Source organism: Meriones unguiculatus, chromosome 7, assembly GCF_030254825.1.
Source record: "Meriones unguiculatus strain TT.TT164.6M chromosome 7, Bangor_MerUng_6.1, whole genome shotgun sequence".
Lineage (NCBI taxonomy): Eukaryota > Metazoa > Chordata > Mammalia > Rodentia > Muridae > Meriones > Meriones unguiculatus.
Window position 1 is genome coordinate 15073807 of NC_083355.1, and position 15541 is coordinate 15089347.

The 15541-nt window shown below is 45.9% G+C and overlaps 1 protein-coding gene across 1 annotated transcript; it reads left to right on the top strand.

The window, feature by feature from the left end:
* Nucleotides 1-1133: 1133 nt before the first annotated feature.
* Polg2 (DNA polymerase gamma 2, accessory subunit) lies at nt 1134-13928 on the top strand. The gene is made up of 8 exons (XM_021634269.2): nt 1134-1697; nt 3955-4081; nt 4194-4308; nt 6118-6291; nt 7905-8045; nt 8156-8236; nt 8846-8946; nt 13713-13928. Exons 1-8 carry the CDS (start codon nt 1214-1216, stop codon nt 13876-13878), a joined length of 1389 nt encoding a protein of 462 aa, XP_021489944.1. The 5' UTR covers nt 1134-1213; the 3' UTR covers nt 13879-13928.
* The last annotated feature ends 1613 nt before the right edge of the window (nt 13929-15541 follow it).

Below are 15541 nucleotides of genomic sequence, written 5' to 3' on the forward strand. Positions count from 1 at the left end.
CTTTATTACAGAATGGCCTGAGGTCTAAATGTCTTCCCAGAAAATGGTGTCTTGCCCAGGACAAAAGTCTTAAAGGAATTTTTAACGTTGGTTTTTAAAACAGGTTTTGATGTTAATGCCTTATTTATAAATGTAAAACTAGAATGTGCTGGGATTAACAGGGAGTGTTTTCCGGGGTGGGTACATTGAAAACTGGTTCATCCTCTGGTGCCCTGAGTGGTTTTCAGTGGCATGGCTAGTCAAATTCATGAATTTTAATTATAGGGGTAGATTGGAGCATTTATTATTTTACTGTTCAATGTCTTAATGTGGGCCTTTTATTTTGTAAATAATTATGGAAATGATTGTGGGGCTTGGAAAATTTTACCTTTGAAGTTTTGAAAGACAGTCCACTTTTTAGCATGTGTGTTGTGTCCAGCCTGTGGTTGTCTTAACTAATAAATGTGATTTTTCTCCCCATTCTCTCCTTTTATTTATTCGCGTAGAGGCCTCTTACCTGGGGTTTTGCACCCCTCATCTCCCCAAGTCTGGCAGTCTGGAACTTGGTACATAAGCCAGGCTGGCCAGGCTGAGATTGTCCTCTTGAGTGCTGAGACCGAGCGAACTCCCACACCGGTCTCGGCACCTCATAATCACACTCCCCAACCCTATTAACTTCAGCGTATATGGTCCCCTAGCGTGTGTCACAAACTGCTGAGCTTCTCAACAAGCCGTCCCCTTCCTCCAGTCAAGTGCTGCCTCCTTTCTGCTAGGTTTACTGATCTCCGAGACCCGTAGCCACTTTAAGGGAAGTTAATTTCTGTTTTATGAAGGTGGTTAGGTCAGGGAAGTGCATTTTAAGACCTGCTTCCTTAGGCTACAACCCTGCCTCTCCGGCCACACCCTGGAGGAAGCTGAAGTGGCAGCATTAGGGGAGTTCTGCCTTAAAGACCGCCATACTGAGACACGAAAGTAACGCATTCCCCTCGGGAACTGGACGCCAGGCCTCCGTGACAGGATGGCGGTCCGCGAGAGGCGGCCCGAGCTGCCACAGTAAACAAGCGCGGACGCTGGCGTCAGGGGCGGAGGGCGGCTCGGCGCTGACGCACTTCCCGGGGGTGTGGCCTGCACCGCGGGCTTTTCCGCCGCGCCTGCGCCGTAAGCGCCGGTGCGCGCCCGGGCCGATGCTGTTAATGGCCCCCACGTGAGGCCGCTGGCCCGGGTTCCCGTGGCGATGCGCGGGGGTGGCGCGGCCCGGGCTTGCCGCGGTGCCTGCAGACGCTGGCTGTCGGGGTGCGCGGGGCCCGCAGACGGGCCGGGGCAGCCGGCGGCCTCCGAGCGGGCCGTGGACTGCCAGGCGCTGCTGGACCTGTGCCGAAGGAGGCATTTTCTCAGCGGGGCGCCCCAGCAGCTCAGCGCCGCCGCTCTCCTGGGCGGGGGCCGCCCGCGCTGTGGACCTTTGGGTGTAGAGTTGCGGAAGAACCTAGCCTCACAGTGGTGGGACTCCATGGTGGTGTTCAGGGAGCAGGTCTTCGCGGTGGACGCCCTCCACCACGAGGCGGGCCCCTCGCAGCCGGGGGACAGTGCCTTCAGGTTAGTTTCTCCAGAGTGTATACGCGAAATCTTGCAAGACAAAGAACTGAGTAAGGAACAGCTAGTGGCATTTCTTGAGAACTTATTAAAAACTTCTGGGAAGCTACGGGAGACCCTTCTTCACGGTACGGCTCTTCGCGTTTTGTGCTTCTGAACAGGTTTGGGGTGGAAAGGTAATCTTGCACAGGTTTGGAGACAGCCGCTGGCCCTAGGTTTCCAGGCAAAGAAGTGACCAGGTCACCCCACACACACACTTTCCTAATGTAAATAACATTCAGAGTGACCCACCTTCAGGCACGTGTCCGTGGCATTATGCCTGAGGAAATGCATAAAGCGTTTTGTTTAATTCAGTCACATGCTTGAGCGTTCATTGATACCAAGACATTTTCGAAGACTTCGTCTACTCCAGTTTTACATATAGTCGTCCACTCTGGTCATTTTTTTTTCTTGCTAGGTGATTTTTTAGCTTTTCAGCTAGAAGATGAAGTATATGTCTTTGTCTTTAAAGTCAAATATAAGGATACAGAAACTATAAAAATAAAAAAAAATAAAAAAGAACAACAAAAACACTGACTTGTTTTTCAAGACAGTGTAGCCCTGGCTGTCTGGAATTCACTTTGTAGACCAGGTTGTCCTTGCACTCACATCCACCTGCCTCTAGCTCCCCGGTGCTGGGATTCAGGACCAGCTACCATTGACATTCTTCACAAGACTTGCTCGTCTGTGGGAAATGCTGCCTTTGTTATTTGGTAGTATGGAGTAGCTTACAACACCGTACATGTCCAAAGTTGTGAAAATTAGTATATACTGTAGCCTTTAAATATTTCCTTAATGAAATAAAGCAGACAGACCAGTGATAAATGTGATTAGTTTGTAGTATTTTATTTCGTATTCTTGGCATTGATTGTATTAAGTAGTCTCATTTACTGTGCCCCCAAACATCAATCTTCTTTATCTCCCAATCTCTTAGACGAAACACCCACCTTCAAAGTTGCTGAGTGTGGACTTGGACGTGGCGGTACACAGCTTTAACCCCAGCACTCAGAGAGGCAGGTGGATCTCTGAATTTGACGCCAGACTGGTCTACAAAGAGTAGTCCAGGACAGCCAGGGCTACACAGAGAAACCCTGTCTCAAGAAACAAAAATAACAACAAAAACCCTCAAAGTTGCAGAGTGTGAAAATGAGAGTTTAAGTGTGACCCTGTCTCAAGCAGAGCAGAAAAACAAAATAGATAGGAAGGAGTTCTTTTTACTTTTCTGTGTTTGTTTTTGCTTTTCCAGATGGTTTCTCTGTATAACCCTGGCTGGCCTCAAACTCACAGTGATCTGCCTGCCTCTCCTCCAGAGTGCTTATACATTAACTGTTTAGACATTAACTGTCTCCTATTACTCTGTGGGTCCTGGGGATAGAACTCAGGTCTTCAGGTTCGGCTGCAGCAGCTGCTACCAACTGAGCCACCTCTCTAGTCTTAAAGAAACATTCTTGATTGAGAGACTGAAGATGCCTAATCAAAACAAAAGTCCATAAACCTTACTTATGAGCCAGAAAAAGGAAAGTGAAAACTGAGGTTTTTAGGTAAGGATTAAAACATAAAATATAGCAGCCATACATTAGCTGCTATTTCATCTTAGTTATTTAAGTTTACACTTTAATAACGGTTGCGGAGAATATTTTTAGGAATTAACTGTTAACAGTGTAGTGAATGAGAAAAAAACAAAAACATGGCAAATGTTAATTGACAAGTCTAGGTGAAGAACATAAAAATGCCATTTGGCTGTTTGGGGTGGGATTTTCTTATTTGAGACAGCGTCTCATGCCTCAGAAACTGAGCCCAGACCCACTGTGTATCTGAGGATGAGCTTCAACTTTTGACCCTCCTGTCTACCTCCCAAGTGCTGGGATTATAGGTCTATAGCACCACACTTGGCTTTTTTTTTTTCCTTATTAAAGATGACAGACTATTCATTGCTTTGTTTCTGCTTTTTGTTTGAGACAGGTTGGCCTTGAAATCATTATGTAGCTCAGGCTGACCTCAACCTCTAAGTACTAGGATGTCGTGTATACATGTGTTCATGACACATCTAGCAAGGAGTACTATTCTTTAAATCTTCAAACTGGGTCGGGCACAGTGGCTCACGTCTTTAATCCCAGTGAGAGGCAGAGGCAGGTGAATCGCTGTGAGTTTGAGGCCAGCCTGGTCTACAAAGCCAGTCCAGGCCAGCCAAGGTTACACAGAGAAACCCTGTCTCAAAAAACAAAGAAAAAAAAAATCTTCACACTAGAAAGCTCAAGATTCATTGCTCCTCCACTGGGCTCAGAGTTCACTGACAGCTGGCCTGTGTGAAGTAGATTCATGAGGTGACGGTTTGTTTCTTGACAGGCGCCTTGGAGCACTACGCTAATTGCCTGGATCTGGTAAACAGGAGGCTCCCTTATGGTCTCGCTCAGATCGGAGTGTGTTTCCACCCAGTTCTGGACACTAAGCAGATACCTAACAGCATTAAAAGGTACAAAATGTGACAGATGACCTGGTTTGGTACTTAAATAATCAAGAGCCAATCATTTCCACTTTGTGATACATCATATCATTTCCATAAAAACTCTTTGATTTCTTCTTAGTACACACAGAATTGCTGAGAAGACTGAAGCTTCTTTGGTGTGGTTTACTCCTCCGAAGACTGCAAACCAGTGGCTTGATTTCTGGCTGCGTCATCGGCTTCTGTGGTGGAGGAAGGTAATACAGTAATAATTTCAATAGTTAATAAATGAACTCTTGTTTATCTTCATTTTGGTTTTTGAAGCAGGCTCTCATGTCACCCAGGCTGCTCTCAGGCTCCATGTGTAGCCTAGGATGACCGTGACCTTCTTGCCCTTCTGACCTTTGGGATTGTAAAGATTACCCCAGCACCAACCTGTTGGTTCCCTTGCCTAAGCCTCCTAAGTGCTGGGCCGACAGGCATGTACCACCACACATGGCTTATAAATAGAATTCGATGTAGCTGTGGGTTTTTTTGTTTGTGTTTGTTTTAGTTTCTTAAAAAAAAAAAAAAAAAAAAAAAAAACCTTATTGTATAGCTGGAGAGGTGGCTCAGTGGTCTTCCAGAGGACCAGAGTTTCGTTTCTAACATTCAGGATGGGCAGCTTACAACTGCCTGTAACTCCAGCTCTAAAGGATCAGCCTCCATCCTCTAGTCTCTGAAGGCATTTATAAACACAGGTCTGCTCTTCCAGAGGTCCTGAGTTCAATTCCCAGCAAGTGCATGGTGGCTCACAACCATCTATAATATGATCTGATGGCCTCTTCTGGCATGCAGATGGAGCATTCACATGTGTAAAATAAATATTTAAACAAGGTCGATGTAAATAAAAATATTTCCTTTTTTTTTTCTTTCTTTTCTTTTCTTTTTTTTTTTTCAAGACAGGGTTTCTCTAGCCCTGGAACTCACTTTGTAGACCAGACTGTCCTGAAATTTACAAAGATCCACCTGCCTCTGCCTCCTCCCAAGTCTGGGAAAAATAACTCTGAAAAGAAAAGAAAAAAAAATGTGGGCTGGAGAGATGACTCCAAGGTTAAGAGCACTGGCTGTTCTTCCAGAGGTCATGAGTTCAATTCCCAGCACCCACATGGTGGCTCATAACCCTCTATCTTGAGATCTTGTGCCCTCTTCTGGTGCACAAGCACACACACAGGCAGACTACTGTATAAACAATAAATAAATGAATCTTTAAAAAAAAAAAGGTTACTGCATTTCTTTGGGGCGAGCCTATCCTGGCAAGCATGTGGCAGGCAGAGGGCAACCTTAGGAACTGACGTCTCCTCCTACTCTGTGGGTTCCGGGGATCCAAGTTAGACATTCTGGCTTCGCAGCAGCCCCTCTCACCCACCAAAGCACCTCAGTGGCCCTGGTTTTGGCTTCTTGAGACAGCGTACCCATCTTACGCAGGCTGGCCTGGATTCACTCTGGGCTCAGGCTGAGGGACAGCTCATGGCAGTCCTCCTCGTTGAGCTGGGATTACAGGTGTGTGTGAGCCTCCAGCCCAACTGCTTGGGCTTTTTTTTTTTTTTTTTTTTTTTTTCTCTCCCCCAGTGTATGGCAGTCCTGGATGCAGAAGGGGGAGCCTTGAATGTGTTGGGCAAATTCCTGCCACAGAGCTCCACTCCCGTGCTGCTGTGCTGAATTTGTAAGGGAGGGACAGCTGCCTTAGCAGATAGGGACGGAGCCCTCTTCACACGGTGCTTACCGCTCCAGCCGTTCTTGGGGCTCCCTTGGTACAGATGTGCTGAGCTCTGATGCCATGCCGGAGCCTATGTTTGGGACTGACCAAACTACTTTCAACCTGTCGCTGGATTAACCTTAATTCAGGCAACCTTAATTCTCAGAGACAACTATCGAATTAGAAGAACATTAGTCCCTTAGTACTCAGAAAGCAGAAGCCCAGTGGTTCTTTAGTCAGCTGGGTCTACATAGAGAGACCCCTTCTCAGAAAATAATAATAATTAATTACTGTTTCAGTAAGTCAACAAGACACTGGTGTTTTGCAGTTTGCCATGAGCCCGTCTGACTTCAGCAGTGCCGACTGTCAAGACGAAGCGGGCAGAAAGGGAAACAAGCTGTACTACAGCTTTCCCTGGGGAAAGGAGCCAGTCGAGACGCTGTGGAACCTAGGGGATGGAGAACTCCTACAGACGTATCCCGGAAATGTGTCTGCTATACAGGTGTGTATCACCCAGAGCCCCCCGTGTTCTTTACCCAGACTCTGTTTTCCAGACCCCGAGGATAACTGTGCGGTCGTCTGAACCCTCATAACCTCGTGTACAGGTTCTAGACATTGTCCAGCAACACAGCCATGACCCTGGCCTTCAAAGTGACCCACTACAATTGTCCCTTCCGCAGAGCCCGGGGTAACTGAGTATCCGAGTAATATGCCTTACAGGCCCAGAATCCAGCCCAGGGCACTGTGTCTCACGGAGCTGTCCTGCCTCTCTTCTCCAGATGAAAAGTTCCTTTCATCTCTCCTAGTCTTATGTCCCTGACACTTCTGAAGAGGCTGGTTACTTTGTAGAATAAGCCTTTGGGCAGACCTTTCTGAAGTTTCCTGACTTGTGTCTTTGTGTCAAGAATATGACAAAGGGGTTGTACCCTTCTCAGCCATCCTAGGGAACAGTGGGTATTAGTATATTATCTTACGTCACTTGATTAAGATGGTGTCACCTAGGTTTCTCCATCGTAATTCGTTTATTTTTTTAAATTTATTTCATTGTGTGTGGGGGTGTTTTACCTGTATGCATCTCTGAGCACCACATGCATGCAGTCCCAAGGAGACCGTCAGATCCCCTGGAAGTGGAGTTACAGATGTAACCCACTGTGTGGGTGCTGGGACTAGAACCCCGGCCCTCTACAAGAACACATTCTCTTAACCCCTGAGCCACCTCTCCAGCCCCATGCAGTGTACAGTCACTTCCGTCTTGGAATGAAAGCCAAGTCTTCATGAATGTAAATCTAGGAGCTGGGCATTGTAATACAAGCCTTTAATACCAAAACCTCTGAGGTTAAGACAGGAGATTTCAAGGTGAGACCAGCATTAAAAAATGAAGTGTTTTTTGTTGTTGTTGTTGTTGTTTTGGGGGGGATAGTTTAGCTGGTAAGAGTGCTTGCTACTACTGAGCTTAACAACTGAGCTCAGTGTCTGGGCCCACATGGTGAAAGTGACAGCCCTTTCTGGCTTCAGATATATGCAATGGCGCTTGTGTCCTTCCGCCATTATCATACACAAATAATAACAGTAAAGAAGGATTTAAACAAATACTCCCTTTCCAGCAGGGTGGTGGTGGCACACGGCTGTAATGCCAGCTCTCAGGCAGATCTCTTGAGGCCACACTGCTCTATAAAGGGAGTCCAAGACAGAGAAGGCTACAGAGAGAAACTGTGTCTCACAAAAAAAAAAAAAGAAAAAAAAAAAAAGAAGGAAGGAAGAAAGACCAAAACAGTAACAAACCCCCAAATATTCCCTTTTCAAACAGCAGGCTTCTCCCTGGAAGCATTGAAAAACTCCTGAAGCCTAGGCCTGCTCCAGGTGAATGAGCACCCGGATGAAGCCACTGGGTTTGACATCTTCCCTTGAGAACAGGTGACAGCATCAGCGTCATCCTCCAGCCCGGCACGGTGCCCCACGCCTTTGGTCCCGGCGCGTGGGAGGCAGAGGCAGGCAGATCTCTTAGTTTGAGGATAGCCAGCGCTACACAGCTGAGGCCCTGTCTCAAAAAAACACACAGAAAAAGAAAGGAAAAGTCCTGCTAAGTGCTGCTTTATTTTGTTCTCTTCTCTGAAGGGTCGAGATGGACGGAAGAACGTGGTTCCCTGTGTTCTGTCTGTAAGCGGCGACCTAGACCTGGGCGTCCTGGCTTACCTCTGTGATTCCTTCCAGCTCACAGAGAACTCCTTTGCGAGGAAGAAGAGCCTTCAGAGAAAGGTGCTTTTGCTCTTTCACACTTGGAAAACTAAAATTATGTAGGCATTTCTGGTTTTTATTTTATACGTTAACTGTGCTTTCCTCTTCCTCTTGTCCCTTGCTTTCCTCAGGTGCTTAAACTTCACCCTTGTTTAGCCCCTGTTAAGGTTGCTTTAGATGTGGGGAAAGGCCCAACGGTGGAGCTAAGACAGGTGGGTTAAATACGTTTATTTGCCATGACTGTTAAAAATTCTACATTTTACTGACTGTGTGTGTGGACATGTGTGGTATGGGGGTCAGCGAACAGTTTAGAAGTTGATTCTGTCTTGCACTGTGTGGGTCCTGGAGGTGGAATTCAGATGGTCAGACCTTACGGTAACTGCCTTTCCCCACTGAGCCGGTGTGCCGCCATTGTGCTGCCGGTTGTCCGGAAGCAGTTTGTGTGGCTGACTTCCGGAATGCCCTGCTGGGGTTTCTCAAGCTGTTCCTTCCTTCTCCCAGTGTAAAAGGAAAGCCCCTGGGGCCCAGTTCTCGCCTGTCACAGGACTTTACAGTTAACATGGCTTTTTGCAGCCATATGGTTATTTTCTGTTTGGTGTTTTGAATGATAAGGGTGATAATTCTTGGTTGGTATAAAACTGCTTCTTGGAAGATTTGCAATCAGTGTTCAGTTGGCATTGCTTAATTTATTTTTAGAGGAAGTATGCAGTTTCTAAAGCGTTCAGTGTATAAACTATAGCATCATGGAACTAAACAGTGCACAAGTGGGTTATAGTTTCACAAACACTTTTATATTTGAAATCTATTTTTTTTTTCTCCAGGTTTGTCAAGGGCTACTTAATGAGTTACTAGAAAATGGTGTTTCTGTTTGGCCTGGGTATTTGGAGACGATGCATTCCTCATTAGAGCAGCTCTTCTCAAAGTAAGAATCATCTTCTCTGTCGTTGATTACATGTGTATTATGCTAACAGAAACAAATCTCTTGTAAACATAACCTTAAAAATGGGGCTAGAGAGATGGCGAACTGGTTGGGTGCCCGCCATCACTCCGGAGAGCCCTAAGTTTGGATCCCAGCACCCATGTTGGGCAGCTCACAGTCACTCACAGCTGCAGCTCCCAAGGATTCAGCAACCTCTCCTGTCCTGCACAGGCACCGCACCCACGAGGCACGCGCGCGCGCGCACACACACACACACACACACACACACACACACACACGTAAAACCTAAATCCTTAAAAACGCTAAGTGATAGGCACCCCGTGGAGAGGTACGGTAGTGGCTGCTCTTGCGAGGTCCCGGCTTTAGTACTCGGCACTTATGTGGCGGCTCACACATCTGAAACCGCAGTTCCGAGCCGCCCGGTACTGTGGGCACCAGGCACACAGGTGGTGGGCATACATGCAAGCAAGCCTAAAGTTGAAACAAATAAATCTTTATTAACAATGTGCCTAGCTTTCCCTTTTATAGAACTTTGTGCCTTGAGCTAACTGCTGTAGCAAGGAACAGTATCTGTCAGGTATTTATAAGTATCGCCTCCGCTTATCAGTCTTTCAGGGGCGGACAGTAGGTCTTTAAAATTAGAACTGAAGGGACATAAATGGAATGGCTTTCCTGGCTGGCACAGGGTTCTTTCCCAGGCCTAAGTCTGGGGGACAGAGAGCCAGTCTTCTCAGTGATTGGCACCTTTGTTTACCCCAGGCTAGCTTCCAGTTAATCGTCTCTCACTGAAAACTCCAACATCTGACACTTCTGTGTACTAATATTTTTGTAAATGAAAATTTCCATACGACCTGTGACAAGCTACAGTCAAAACACACATACACAAAGATGCTGTCTAAAATTACCTTTAAGCTGTATGGATAAGAGGATGGGAAACACTAATAGATTTCATGTTCAGATTTGGGGCCCAGCCCCAAGAGAGCTAATTATATAGATTTAAATATTCAAGGTGTTTTGTTTTGTTTGTTTTATTACTCTAAAATACTTCTGATTCAAGCATTTCAGATAAGGGATCCTCAATATGAGGCATCTTTATTGCTTTTCCTAAACCAGTCCACCACCAAATGGTGTGACCTGGACTCCTCAGCCACTGTCTTTCTGTCTGTCTGTGCACACAGCCTTCCCCATATCCTCAAAATATCTCAATACAGAGTCTCACACTGTAACCCAGGCTGACCCTAGTATGTCTCTCCGGCTTGCCTCAAACTCATGGAAATCCTATGTTGACATACTTTAAAACAAACAAACAAACAAAAAAGGTATTTCCATTTCTTTTATCTTTTTCTCTCCACTTCACCCCAATTCCTGCTAACACCCCAACACCAGGTAGTAGAGAGAAAGGGTTAGTGCGAGAGGGGCCACAGTTCTCTTAGCTGCTTCCTACTAGCTAGGATTGTCAGGTTCCTTGGAGCCAGTCCAATCCTCATTTCAGATCTCCAACTTCTTGTCCCACAACAGCAACCAGGAGCAACAATGGGGAAGCAGGAGCAGCCTTGTTCTATCTTAGAACCCACATTCTCTGGGCTCTGGCATTTATTCTCTCTTCAGAGTCCTCAGATTTAAACTATCTGCAGCTGGCAAAGTGCCCCTCTCAGAGCCTGCACGAAGCAAATAGTCTGCTGCTGTGGACCATCTGAGTCAGTCCCACATCCCACACCTGGGACTGAAACAAAACCATGATTATATCCACAACACTCCTGCCTCAGCCTCTTGAGCTCTGGGATTGTAGGTGTGAGCCACTGTGCCTGGCTCCTATGTAGAGCTCACCTTCACGCTGCTCTCTCTTCCCAGCTATTACTCAGGTTAAGGCCACTAATATTTTGTCAGAATTATTATGAGTCTTATAGTGAATTCTCTCTAGTATTGCTACTTTGCCATTTTGTTAATTTCTGCTTTTTTAATAAAATGATTTATCCTTTTATGCACATTTTTTTTCTTAGCTTTTTGTGTTGAATATATATCTAAGATTAGGAAGTTTTGTGTTTTGTTCTTTTACTTTGTAGGCACGGTAACTCACACCTGCAGTCTGAGCCCTCTGTAGGCTGAGGCAGGAGGATCACAAGGTTGAAGCCAACTTAGGCTACATAGTGATATCCTGTATACCTTCCAGAAAATGTCTGCGGGAAAACGGTTCTCCGCAGGTGGCAGCAGCCCCCAGGCGTGGTGGCAGAGGGTGGCATATTGCAGCCTGGGGTTTTATAGACTCCAGCAGGGACCAAATGGAAATGGAAAAACTGGTGTTTGTTAAGATATAAAATGAAGGAGGGGAACTTGAACTTCCTAGTTTTTGTATGTGCTAAAGCTTTGTTCCTGGGGAGGGGGGTGCCATTCAAATTTCTTCTCTACGTTTATTACAATTTAGAATTTTTCTCTACATTTAATTATCATGTGGTGCGCCATGGCACATATATGGAGTTCCGAAGCCTGTTGTTGCTTAATGTTTGGGTGTTCTGCCTGCGTGTCTGTCTGCACCATGTGTGCAATGCTCTCAGAGGACAGAAGAGGGCATCAGATCCCCCGGAACTGAAGTTGAGTCACAGGGTCTTTTGAGACTGCACGTGTGGGGCTCCCCGCCAGTTCTACAGCCAGCAGCAAAACAGTCCTGGGAGAGACAAGAATGAAACTTGGTGCTGGGTCAAACTTCCAGGGCCTGACACCAGATGCTCTAATTTAGCTGTGTTTAAACACAGCACAATTTTGAGAAACAAGTTTACTGATGACAGTTAACTCCCCCGTGCACAACAGAGCTAAAGACGTGAACATTGAAACTCTACAAAGCGTGCGTGGCTTCTCCCATAAAGATGGGTTCTGCTGATTTAGAAACAGTGCTCTAGCAAAGGGTTTAGTGTCATAAATAAATGGTGTTGGGCTATATAGTGTTTGTTATTATTTGCCCTATAATTATTTTGGCAGTATTATTTAACCCGCTATCACAATTAATAAGACACAGACGGAGCTGGAGAGATGGCTCAGAGGTTAAGAGCTCTGGTTGCTCTTCCAGAGGTCCTGAGTTCAATTCCCAGCAGCCACATGGTGGCTCACAGCCATCTGTAATGAGATCTGGTGCCTTTTTCTGGTGTGCAGATATAAATGCAGATAGAGCACTGTATACATATATCATTTTTTAAAGACACAGACACCTGTTAGATTTTATAATTTGCCTTATTTACCTTGGGCTGGGCAGATATTCCACCTGCACTCTCAATAACCTCACCATCCACCTCCCAGCTCCATCCAATGCCATCTGCCTTAGCCATTCCTTTCTGAGCTACCTTCCATCCATAATCTTAAAAATACCTGCTTAATCTGTAGTAAGATCTGGTGTGCAGGCAGAATGTTGTATAAATAATAAATAAATCTTTAAAAAAAAAATACAAGCATCAGACCAATCACCAACAGTCTAGGAAGAGTGACTGGGGTAAGCAGAATGTCTGTGGGAGTCAGAATTGGCCTGGTCCCGAGAAAACACAGAAGTCACTTAGGCTGTTTAAAGCACAAGTGACATCTCTCAAGGGTGGGCTTTGTGGACTGAGAAGCAGTGCTCAAGATTTAGGGGGGAAAGTCTGGGATAAATAAATATAATCAATATTCTGGGGAATTCATGTGATGCCTGGCCCTGCAGATTGTAAATGATGACCACGCTGTGAACTGCATCCTTTTTCAGCTTTCAGTATGGAAGACAGGTCAACATATACTTCCTTTGAAGAGATAAACATGCGTGTTTAACTTTTCCTGTTTTCACTAGTGCTCTTCTGTGTGTACCAAGACCTCATACCCTCTGTATGTATCTCATCCATGTCCAGGCTGTCCTGGAACTCAGTGTGTAACTGAAGATCACTTTTAACCTTGATCTTGCCAAGTGTTGGGATCATAGGTATATACCACCATGCCTACTTTTAAAAAATTGGATGTTTGGGCCTGGAAAGATGGCTCAGTGGTTAAGAGCAGTGGCTGCTGTACTTAAGAACACAGATTTGGTTATCAGTACCCAAATGGCAGCTCACAGCTGTCCATTAACTCCAGTTTCAAGGGATCCAGTGCCCTCTTCTGGCTTCCACAGGCACCGGGCACATATGTGGTACACAAGTATACATACAAATAGAAGACTCATAAGCATAAAATAAAAATAAGGGTAGTCTCAGTGCCACACTCCTTTAATCCCAGCACTCAGGGAGGCAGAGGTAGGCAGATCTCTGTGAGTTTGAGGCCAGCTTGGTCTACAAAACAAGTCCAGAACAGCCAAGGCTACACAGAGAAACCCTGTCTCAAAGAAGAATGATTAATGAATTAGAAACAGTAGCAGCATGTTAAGCCATAAATAGAGTGTGGATTTCTTATAATCTATTACTTTAATATGGTTTATTACAAGATACCATAGTCCACAGACATTCTTCTGTCATTAGAGCCCTAGCAAAAGGCTGAGATCGCTGAGGAACTTGTCTGTGGTAGCCCTCAGGTGCCAGTGTTTATTTAAGTTTCCGTTTTTCTTCTGACTTTTGGCCAGCACAGTAAGTTCAGTATTGTAAGTGTGTTTTGCATAGGCTTCAGAAATGGGGGCGGGGGGGGCGGAATTCAGTCCCGTTCTAAGGGACTGACTGAGGTGAGAGTGGTTGGACTCAGGCATCAGAGGAGGTGAGGAGCCGACGGCTGTTTGGGCACTCATGTGTTTTGCTTAACTATTCTCTCAGGTATGATGAGATGAGTATCCTATTCACAGTTCTGATTACTGAAACGACTTTGGAAAATGGACTAATCCAGCTGAGAAGTAGAGACACCACAATGAAGGAGACGATGCACATATCCCAGCTGAAAGACTTTCTCGTCAAGTATCTGAGAGCTGCTAAAAATGTGTAGGTCTCTGCACTTCTGTAATAAATGTCCTCTGTTTCATTGACTTACATTAATACGGTTTTGGCCTTTTGCATTTATAAAGTAGGTGTTTTGGGTTCTTTCTCTGATTCACTTCTTATTATCCTTTCGGTATGGTCTACTAAGAAAACACATATCACTTGGCACAGTGGTACACACCCTTAATCCCAGCACCCGGGAAGCAGAGGCAGGCAGATCTCTGTGAGTTCGAGGCCAGCCTTGTCTATAAAGAGAATTCAGGATAACAGGGCTATACAAAGAAACACTGTCTCAAAAAAAAAAAAAAAAGACAAAACACAAATCCTGATCTTCTAAGTAAGCAATGCCAGCCTGGGCTGCTGGGGTCTGTATGTGTATAAATAACACAAATGCAGGTTTGTGTGTGTGTATAAATACTCAAATGCAGGTGCACATACATGTGTGTATAAATATACAAATGTGTGTGTGAATACACAGATGCAGGGGCACATAACGTGTGTGTGTGTGAATACACAAATACAGGAGCATATACATGTGTGTGTTTGTGTGCATGCCCCAGGAAATCCCCAGGACCCTCCTGCTCAGCTCGCCTGGTGCTGAGATTAAAGCTTCCGCCACAGAGCCTGCCTTCTAGTGATCTAATTCAGGTGTTCCTGCTTGCCTGGCAAGCACTAACCAGCTGTCCTACCTCCCTAGTCTAGCCTTGAACTTCTGACTTTCCTGCCTCTCCAGGGCAGGGAACATAGGCCTGGGCCCCACCGCACCTCATTCTTCAGTGCTGTACACTGCTAAGCGAGGACTCTGCCAGCTGAGCCACACCCTGGCCCTCGGTCCTGTTCTCTAGTTTTTTCAACCTGCCCTCAGTGGTAGCAGAAAGATAACAGTAATGATGAAGACACGCAGACAGAAGAGAAAAATAGACTTTTGCACACCTGTCTGAGTACATCTGCTTTTATAAATACTATAAACCAGCAACTGCAGGTGTTTGGCCATTAAACGGTATGAAGGGAGTTGAAAATAGGAAGTCCTAGATACCATTGCTCATCAGGTCACATGCCAGGCAGGCGTCTCCAGGTGAGTTGATAAGGAGACAGATTTTTCTTTTTCCAGCTGGCAGGGTTCCATGCAGCCTCAGCCGAAGGCTAACCTCGCACACCCTTTGGTGACGGGCGAAGCCTGTTCCTGCCTGTCACGAGCCGGTTCTCTCTCTCAATACTGGAATTTATGAGCAAAGTAATACGTAGCCTAGGACATGCTTTTCGATAATCGTCCTGGGCTGGGCTTGTACCTCAGAGGCAGAGTGCTTGCACAGTGTGAACAGGGCCCAGTGTGAACTGGGCACACTCAAAAACACACCCACAATTGCTTCTCTGTTCACGCATAATACAGAGTAAGTGATCTTGAAGCATGACCATTGTATGTGAGTACAGGTGCACAACCCAGCTTGCGTTCCGGGGAGTGAACTCGGGCACGGCAAAGGCTTTTACCCAGGGAGGCATCTCACCAGCCGCACCAGCTCCCCCTGCCCCCCAGTAGTTTATTTGGCTCATCGATGTGGCCCAGTATTCAGGGGCTCATCCGATAATGTCCATCTTGCTGGCTCAAGGTATCACATGTTGGGAGACAAGGTGTGCATGTGTGTGATATGTGTGTGTGCATGTACGAACAC

Bases quoted from the DNA above. Each gene is read 5' to 3' on its own strand.
- Polg2 (XM_021634269.2), top strand. From the start codon at position 1,214: ATGCGCGGGGGTGGCGCGGCCCGGGCTTGCCGCGGTGCCTGCAGACGC. The intron at 1,698-3,954 runs GTACGGCTCTTC...GTTTCTTGACAG, and splicing joins ACGGGAGACCCTTCTTCACG to GCGCCTTGGAGCACTACGCT. The intron at 8,046-8,155 runs GTGCTTTTGCTC...TGCTTTCCTCAG, and splicing joins AGAAGAGCCTTCAGAGAAAG to GTGCTTAAACTTCACCCTTG.